This window comes from Leuciscus leuciscus (genome assembly GCF_965113295.1).
Source record: "Leuciscus leuciscus genome assembly, chromosome: 2".
In the NCBI taxonomy this organism is placed as follows: domain Eukaryota; kingdom Metazoa; phylum Chordata; class Actinopteri; order Cypriniformes; family Leuciscidae; genus Leuciscus; species Leuciscus leuciscus.
Window position 1 is genome coordinate 34,490,598 of NC_138726.1, and position 9,712 is coordinate 34,500,309.

General features: G+C 39.5%; 1 protein-coding gene across 3 annotated transcripts; it reads left to right on the forward strand.

Annotated features, from left to right (window-relative positions):
- The first annotated feature begins 6,505 nt into the window (after positions 1 to 6,505).
- Positions 6,506 to 9,712, forward strand: LOC309492425 (serine/threonine-protein kinase pim-1-like). Of its 3 annotated transcripts, none has more exons than XM_082161393.1 (6): positions 6,506 to 7,409; positions 7,824 to 7,915; positions 8,265 to 8,315; positions 8,498 to 8,876; positions 9,037 to 9,216; positions 9,312 to 9,712. In XM_082161393.1, exons 1-6 carry the CDS (start codon positions 7,403 to 7,405, stop codon positions 9,461 to 9,463), a joined length of 861 nt encoding a protein of 286 aa, XP_082017519.1. In that variant the 5' UTR covers positions 6,506 to 7,402; the 3' UTR covers positions 9,464 to 9,712. The 3 variants fall into 3 exon arrangements, with proteins under 3 accessions (XP_082017519.1, XP_082017518.1, XP_082017517.1); XM_082161392.1 differs by lacking the exon at positions 6,506 to 7,409 and having other exon boundaries at positions 7,416 to 7,915; positions 9,312 to 9,400; positions 9,498 to 9,712; XM_082161391.1 differs by lacking the exon at positions 6,506 to 7,409 and having other exon boundaries at positions 7,416 to 7,915.

Here is a 9,712-nt window from a genome sequence, read left to right on the forward strand (position 1 = left end):
TTACATAACCTACCTACATGTACGTCTACGGCATTTGGGGATTTTAATTAAAAATAATTTTGTTTGTTGACTGGTCTCCACAATGTAGGTGATTTCAGTTTTATCTGCCCTTTTGGGGACATTTGGTCCCAACAATGTAGAGTATAACCTGACCTACAAGCACAGCTTTCACTAAATCATGTCTCACCCTGCAACAAGCAGAGAAATATAACTCTTTCACTTATAGGCCTTTATTTTATATGTAATAACTGAGAGAAATTAAGAATGAGATTGATTCCTTGCTATCACTTTTCTCACTGAAATCTGTGCCTTTTCTCACCTGTTGTGCTCTATATAGCAACAGTGTTCAGCAGTAAAACAGGTGGCAACTCCAACTGTATTACAAGAATATCACATTCTGCAGATCACATACTGCATATATAAACCTCACAAGTGCTTTGTAATTGTAATTATAATACACTTATATAAAAAACTTGCCATGTTGACATGTCTGTTGGAAAATATTTTATTAGAGTCTTCAAAATGTTTACTTCGTGAAACTTTGCAGAAACGTACATAAATCTATTTATAGTAGTGTTAAACTACTTAGTCTTAAGAAGCCTTTATTAGCAGGTCAACATCACAGAGCAATCAGATGAAAACAGAGCTTTTTTTTCATCAGTCATTTGCTGCATTCTTATCTAAAAAACCGTTGGTTAGTATAGTTTTAAGTTGTATATATAGCATACTGAAAAAATAGGAGCATGATTTAATAGAAAAAAGATAGGACAGTTTTTCTCAGAAATGCAAGTAAATGTGGCAGATAAAAAAAATGTAAGTAAATTATACTCACTCTTTGTAAAATCTCCTTATGTAATGCTTATAATAATCATTTTAATTGTAATTCTAGTCTTAATTATCTTTAATAATACTATATAATTTTAAGCTTTTTTGCATTCTGAGTAGGCCTAATGTTTATTTTAAATGTTTTTCACATTTCTAAAATTCATTTGTGAAGCATTAATGATGATAAAGTGTATATCTGAACATAAGCAAATAACATTGACAAACAACATTTTAAAAATATTATCATTCAAAGTTTAAAATGTAAGGATCAATATCCCATCTCAGAAAATTCAGTTTGCAAGTTGAATTAAGAGTTTGAGAACATGAATGGTTTTTACAAGTCGGAATCTCATAATTTGGGTAATTCCGATATGGTGTGAACAGTATTCTGGCAAAAATAATATTGATGGGTCTGTCTAACAGATGTTGTGCCGAATTCCTAATCCTAACCCCTCCCCCACAACTAATCGGGGTTCTGACAGCTGGATTGTTTGCCGTCGGATTCTGTTCCCCCCATGTTTCTTAGGTTCTTATTAACAAAACTGATGTTAGATAGTTGTTGCCGATAGACTCACGGGCAGCTTGTTGACATTGTAGATACCGTTGTGCTTTGGGTTACCCGAGTCCGAATCCCAACTCGTGTACTTTTCCTGATCCATTTATCTTTGTACATAAACCCATAGATGCATAAACCTCATGGCTACTCTCTGCTGTCTCAGACGACGACATCACTTCCTGTCGGCCACCGTAACTTCTTCTGGTTGCAATTCGCAACCTGACCACTAGATGCTGCTAAAAAATATTTACTCAATGTTATTTTGTCCCAAATGCATATGACTTTTATTTTCAGTGGGGCACAAGGAGATGCCAGGCAGAAAGTTAAGAGACTGACATCCTCAGTCACAATTTACTATTATCGTTTTTCTATAAAATAAAATGAATTAATGGTGAATTAGACTATGTGACTCTCCTTTTGTGTTCCACAAAATAAAGACATATGGTTGAGTAGAATATGTATTAAGAATATAGCAGATAAATTGGTTTGCCTAGGCAATTAAAATGTAAGTTCCTTGCTCTTGTAATATCAGGGATGTAAATATGTAACCCTTTTTTTTTTCAAATTTATCACAACTCATTGAATCTACACAAATCATGCAAATGATCTATTCTTGATTCAAAACCGTGTTTTTTACTTAAAGGTAACAAGTTTGCAACCCTGAATATTCAGCTGATTGTGTCCCTTTGTTATATTTGCATACAGTACATCTACAGTTCAAGCATATTATACTATGCTCATTTATTAAAAATCTATAGTCTAATCTAATCATACTTTTTTCCCCAAGCACATTTTATCAATTCAGAACCTAATCATTCTTAATAACTACATTAATTTCGTATATAATCATCTATAAGTGATAAATAATTGTTAATGCGGACACCTTTATTCAGATTAATTATTAAACAGGTTTTCTTTAACAGATAAAATGGGCCAAAAAAAAAAGAGATTTATGCTGAAAAGTCATTATTAAATGCCCATGAGAAGGATAAAATTAGAAAATGAAACTGACCGACCATTGGACAAGAAATGCTGATTGGGTCAACAGGGTCAAGTCCTAGTTAATTATTAAATATCACTTGATTATACAGTACAAGTCAAAAGTTTAGAAACTTTACTATTATTAATGTTTTTGAAAGAAGTCTGCTCATCAATGCTGTATTAATTTGATCAAAAATACAGAAAAAACAGTAATATTGTGAAATATAATTACAATTTAAAAATATAGCTACAAGCAGCAATTATCGGGGCCAAGCAGAATAAGACGACAAGACATGCCAACATGTCTGAAAGTGTCAGACCAAGTGCAACAATGAGCAATTAAAGACATTTAAAGAGGATTTTAGGTGAAATGGCTGAAAAAATCATAAACAGTAATTAAAAATATGATTTAATTGATTATCACTTTCGACCAATAGGTGGCGCAGTTACAAAGCTGATGTGATGTGGTCAGAGTGAAGTGACAATGACACATACAAAGTTTGGTGTCAATATGTCAAGGCATTGCAGAGATAAAGCCTGAATAGTCCTTTTGGCATCATGCCTCAACTTTGCTGCTGCGCTTTACGAAAACGGTTTCGTCTATCGACACGAAATCCATAATGTTTAGTTGGCATAGTCTGAAAATCAGACAAATGGTCTAGGAGGGGTTCGAAAAAGTAGGTTTTGAATGAAAATCAAGATGGCAGACAGGAAGTTAGGCCAAATAAGGTAAACTTGGTATCTATGTTCTCGGCGTGACCCAAGGAATCTATTAAGACCAGTGGCATTTCAATAGCCAGATATATTAAAAAGTTATTTGCCTTTTTGGAAATGTTGTTATAACTTTTGACCACTAGGTGGTGCTGGTTCAAAACGTCTCACGCTCCTTCAGGGCATCGTGCTGATGACCCATACCAAGATTCGTAACAATCCGTTAATGCGTTCTTAAAATAGAGCATTTTTGCACAAAATTCAAAATGGCCGACAGCCGAAATGGCCAATATGGTCAAATTGGATATCAGTCGACTCGGCATGCTGCCCTGAATCTAACGAGGCCAATTTTTGGACAGATTGTTCAGAAGTTATAAGCAAAAATAGCCATTTTTCATATGTCCGGACCAGTAGGTGGTGCTGCATCGAAACGCAGCATGTAGCCTCAGGTCATGCTTGTGATGACATGTACCAAGTTTGGTCTGAATCCGATAAAGCGTTGGGGAGATACAGCCTTATGTCTGTTTTCGCAAGCGCTACGTAAAATTTGTTTGTGGGTTTATCGAAAACGGTTTGACGAATCAACTTGAATTCCATAACTTTTTGTCGGCATGGTCTGGAGATGATCTGGTTAAATTTTCGAAGGAGTTCGAAAAAGTAGGTTCTCTTACGAGAGTACTCTCCTGTTGCGTATGTCACGTATAATGAAGACGGAAGCAAAGATGCAAGTAAAACTCTTTTAATGGTAGAATAGATGAAAGCACAAAGTCTCTAGCAGGTTGGTGACGCAGGGACAAGATGGTCAGCAATCTGGTGGTGAGGTGACGTGACGATGAAACAGTGAGGTAATCCAGATGACGAACGAAAACCAGTTGAACACGAAACAGGAAACGAAGACACGAACTGAACCTCCGACTGGGACTGGATACACACACACACTGGAGACATCAAACAACGATCTGACAAAGAGAGACAATTGCAATGAGTATTTAAAGGTGATTGAATTGGCTGCAGCTGGTGAGGAGAGTGAGATCAGCTGGATTGTTGATGCTCTGAGTGGAGCGGTAACGCCCACTCGCACACACCCACACACACATAACAACAAGCACACGAGACAAGAAGGAAACGTAAGTTTAGAAGAAGGTAAGTTTAGCTTACGCTACAGGAAAACTCCTTTTCTCGAGAATACTGAAGCAAAAAATTTGCTTGGGACCTTCTACGGTCCTAGAGGCCATGAAAGGTGGACCATTCGAACCATTACATGTGGTGGAGCTAAAGTACCTTTCCTTCAAAACCGCTTTTCTGCTGGCTCTAGCCTCAGTAAAACGGGTGGGCGACCTGCACACGCTCTCAGTGAGCGCTACGTGTCTGGAATTTGGGCCTAATGACTCTAAAGTCATCCTCAAACCAAGACATTGTTACGTCCCGAAGGTGCTTGCGACTCCGTTTAGAGCGCAAGTTATTTCCCTTTCAGCCCTCCCTGTGTCCGACAGTGAGGCTGGGGTTAATTTCCTTTGCCCAGTAAGGGCTTTAAGGATTTATGTGGAGCGCTCTTGCTGCCTTTAGACAGACGGAGCAGATTTTTGTTTCATTCGGTGGCCGCGTTAAAGGGCTAGCCATCTCGAAACAGACCCTGTCCAGATGGATAGTAAACGCTATTGCGTCGGCTTATGCAAGGGCCTGGATTGCCCCTTGGGGTTTAGGGCCCACTCGACTAGAGGCATGGCTTCGTCGTGGGCCTGGACAAGTGGGGTCTCGCTTCATGACATTTGTATGGCAGCAGGCTGGGCCTCGCTGTCTACATTTGTACGGTTTTATAACCTGGAAGTACCCGCCCTACAGGCTAGACTGTTCTCAGTCTGATTATGGTATATTGACATTGTCTACCCAACTCAGTTTGATTAGACTGTTGATATGCTGCAAACGTCCTGTGGGCTTATGCAGTTTTGAGGTTAGTTACGGCCTTGACTGTATGTGTATGCACCTATCTCACAGTACTGAGTCGTCCCGCCCTGTTTTGCCGTTGCGGCCGTTCCACTTATACATGAGCCCCGGGCTACTGCCCTTGGGACATAAGTGTTGGACTCTCAGCACGCAAGGCGCTTTACATAGGGTTCCCGTAGCGTAAGCTAAACTTACACAACACGAGAGTACTCTCGTAAGAGAACGACACTCAGTTACTAACGTAACCTCGGTTCTCTCTAGAGAGGGAACGAGTGTTGCGTAGCCTGCCGTGCTTGTTGCTGTGTTATGGTTCCGCTTCCAGTGGATTGAAATCATAGTGCAACCTGAGCAATGGATATTTATAGGTTAAGGCCACACCCATTTTGGCGGGCCATGACGCTGCGCGAGGCGAGCCTCTCATTGGCGCTGACGTCATGCCTGACGCACTGATAGGTTGCAGCAGTTTCCGCAGAGAAGCCAATAGGCGCGCGAGCTGTCTCGCCTAGGTCTGCCAGCTGCAGCAAATGCGTTTTACATTCTAAAAATTAAAGGATAATTTTTTTGCTTCAGTATTCTCGAGAAAAGGAATTTTCCCGTAGCGTAAGCTAAACTTACGCAACACTCGTTCCCTCTCTAGAGGGAACTCACGCTCAATATGTCACTGCAGCCTTTACGATCTCATCGCATGGAAATCTCTTGTATTCTGAGAAATACAGAATCGTGCGATCAAACTGCTCCACAAACAGACTCAAACACCAGAATGAGGCTTTCCTCTTTTCTTTCAGAAAAAAAAACTCTGTTATTTCCACCAAAAAAATACACTGCAGCTCAAATGCGCTCAGGGATTTCTACTGTAACACCATTCAGACTACTGCACTACATTATTCGCAAGGGCGCCCTCCAGAGGCGAGTAGGGACGACGACAGTCTATTTTTGCCCTGGCTACTCAGGGTTTTTCCTGGCTCAAAACGTAGTAAAAAACGTAGAGGTGGTAAAATCCTGATCATGTAGGCCTACGTATAATTACATTTGTATTTTCCCTAGACAATCATATACTGTGTTTCCCACAGTATTTTTTGGGGGTGGACCTCTGTACTTCTAGGGAAATTATTTTAATATCGCAATATATATAGCAGAAAAACTAAATATCGTAGGCTAATGTAAGTTTTTCAATATCGTGCAGCCCTAATATTAAGCATAGCTTAAATTGAACCTGGAATGATAATTTGTGATACCAGATGAGATGTATGATAAATTTTGAACTGTACTATTTTTTTTTGTTGCAGGTTTTCTGGGATCACCAGAACCAGATCATCTGGGATCAAGGCATCAGATGTTGGCCTAGACAGATGTACCTGTACACCACACCGACCTCTGCTTTTGAATTGATGGCTGATTACTACCATGTTCTGTGAGGGTATTATTATAGCAAAACTGATCACCTGTGACAGTGGAATTTGCAGGTGTAAAGTCACTAAAAGTCCAGCCGCGTATCATACAGAAATTGAGGAATTTGTTCAGTGGTGCGATGATAATTATCTTGTGCTAAACGTAACTAAGACTGAGGAGATGGTGTTTGACCCAAAAGCCATAGGCGACACCAGGCCTGTAGTAATTAACAATGTACCCATTACTCAGGTTAGCTCTTACAAGTACCTGGGTGTACATATTGATAATGCACTGACCTGGAAGGACCATGTAAATACTGTCTGCTCCAGAGTCCAGCAGAGGATGCATTTTTTTACGGAGACTTAGATTGTATGGAGTAGAACAAAAATGTATGTTGTTGTTCTATCATGCAATATTAGAGAGTATTTTAAAGTACGGTATTACAAGCTGGTACGGTAACCTGACAGTACAATCAAAATCACAGATCGCTCGTCAAGTAAAGACAGCTATGAAGATTATGGGGGTCAAAAACTATCTGCCCCCCCCCCAGAAAATCTATGAGCAGTCGGTTATCAGACAGGCACAAAAAACAGTTTCTGACCCGACCCACATCCTTCATCCAGAATTTCAGCTTTTACACTCTGGCAGAAGATTTAGAGTTCCTAAATGTAGGCTAAACCATTATAAAAATTATTTTTTACCTATGTCTATTAAGCTCATTAACTCTTATATGTAGGTGTGTGTAATATGTTCTTTTTGCAATCTGTAGGCTTTTGGGGTGTGCAATATGTTGGTTGTTGAGGTGTGTGATATGTCATTTGTTCGATTTGTTGGCCATAGAGAATGTGCAATATGTCAATTGTGTATTTTTGTAGGCCAGATAGAGTGTGCAATACATAAGTTGTGTATCTTAGGGGTGCTATTACAGTTACCCTGTCTGAGGGTGAGATTGAGTCCCCTCAAACAGAACAACAGGACAATGATGTGGGCACGATCATGGAGGGTGAGTTTGTCATAAACCCAAAACATACACACATTTTCGATATGGCTACTCGACACAGATATTATTAGTAGCCTAGGCCTATTCTTTAGCTCTACATATTTATGTATAAAGAAAACATGTATTTTTAGGTGATGTAACGGCTACGGTAACATTCAGTATAGTTTTGTTTCTTTTCTTCTTCTTTTTTTTACAAGATACAATATATATAATAGTCCTCCAGTGTGACAAATGATTTTTTTTAAAGTACAAATATTCCATATAGTCACTCAGTTAATATGGAGGCCATTGGAACTACTCGTCTATAATTATATGAAATGTTAAATAGATTTAGACTGAGAATAGCATGTAACACTGCAGAAATATCTGCAACTGCTTTAAATTGTATCTCAACCACAGTTATTTCTTTTTTAATAGACATCTGCTCAAAGTACGACATCGGCGATCTACTGGGGGAAGGAGGATTTGGTTCCGTCTATGCCGGAGTTCGTGTCATGGACAACCTTCCGGTATGTTTTTATAAATAGATGTTTGTGTATTAAAATTAAAATACATCCTACCGGCATGTAGCTGGCATTGATGTAGTCATTTTAATTTATTAAAATTAAATATTTGCTGCAACCTAAAATAGTACAAGATATTTGATCGTAGAAGATATTTGATTGTTTTGTCTAATAGGCTGTACATAATTTAGAGCACTTGACCTGTTTAAAGTGTCAGACTGATCAAACATACTCGACATGGTTTCAAATTCATAATTGGTTCTTAAATTCACAGAACTTTACAATAGGCTACATGTCTGTTGAGAATTAATGACTTGAGTGATATGTTACTACTATGATATGTTTTGTTGATCAGGTGGCTCTGAAATTTGCCAGAAAAACGGAAGCCATGGAATATATCAACAATGTAAGTAGGCTGCACTTTCTATGATATCTGCTCTGTCTGTTTTCAATTGTATATAAATGTTAATCATAGAGTACAAATGATTTTCCACCAGAAAAACTGCCATCGTGCTCCAAGACTGTCTTAAATCCTGATTTAGGAAACCACCTGCATCTAACCCTTGTGAATAATTGTCTTTCTTCTAGACTGATCATCCCAGACCCGTTCCCCTGGAAATCGGCTTGACATTCCTTGCCAATAAGGGCCCCAGCACACCTCACATCATTAAGTTGCTGGACTGGCAGGACCTCCCTAACCATTACATCATGGTCCTGCAGCGGCCCTCGCCCTGCGTCACTCTCTTTGACTTCTTGCAGAGCTGTGGAGGCATCTTCAATGAAGAGATTGCATGCCATGTGATGCGGCAGGTGGTTGAGGCTGCAAACAGCTGCTGCAGCCGAGGAGTTTTCCACAGAGATGTTAAGAGTGAGAACATATTAGTGAACACGGAAACCCTGGACATGACACTAATAGATTTCGGCTGCGGGGACCTGCTGTATGAAACGGCTTACCACACCTTTAGTGGTATGTATTATAGCTGTCGTTTGGGACTTAAACTGTAGTGTCGAATTACATCATGTCATGTCATGTTCATTCATTTTAGCCTGTTTAGGATATGACACAGTATTGACTAAATGTAAAAATCTATGATAGCAATTCAAATTGACAAATCTCTTTCCTCCAGGCACAATGCAGTACTGCCCCCCCCCCGAATATTTAGAGACGAGCAAGTACTATGGGCGGCCAGCAACCGTGTTTTCACTGGGGGTACTTTTGTACTCAATGGTGTGCGGTTATTTCTCGGACCACAGCGACCAGGACAAGCTCAAGGACTGGCTGTGGTATCTGCCAAGCTTGACAAAAGGTGAGTTGTACCGCTTTGAATAACATGATTAAAGAGAGCAGGTGTAAAAGAAGTTTAAGGTAATAGCCAAACGTCTCTCCCATCTTTCCACACAGAATGCAGTCATTTGATTAATGCCTGTCTGCATCCCGACCCTGAGAAGAGGATTCATCTTGACAGGCTCCTTCTCCATGACTGGTTTAAGGTAGCCTACCTAAGATTATCAGAAAAAGATTTTGTAAAATGTATATGTAAGTATGATGTATAGACAATAACCCTGCTTTTGTTTGTTTTTGTTTTAGGTCATCCCATAGGTCACGGAGGCAAGAGCACCCTGTCATAGCCAGGAAGTGCAAGCTTCTTTAGTCAGCTTAGCGTCTGGCGGGCCGACACGAGTGGCATCTCCATTGCTCCAGTCCTTAGCGTCTTGTGAGGCTGGCAGAAATGTATTACTGTTTTAGAATAGTAGAATTTTGCTATGTCTCAATGTAATCATAATAAATTATTATTAAAACTC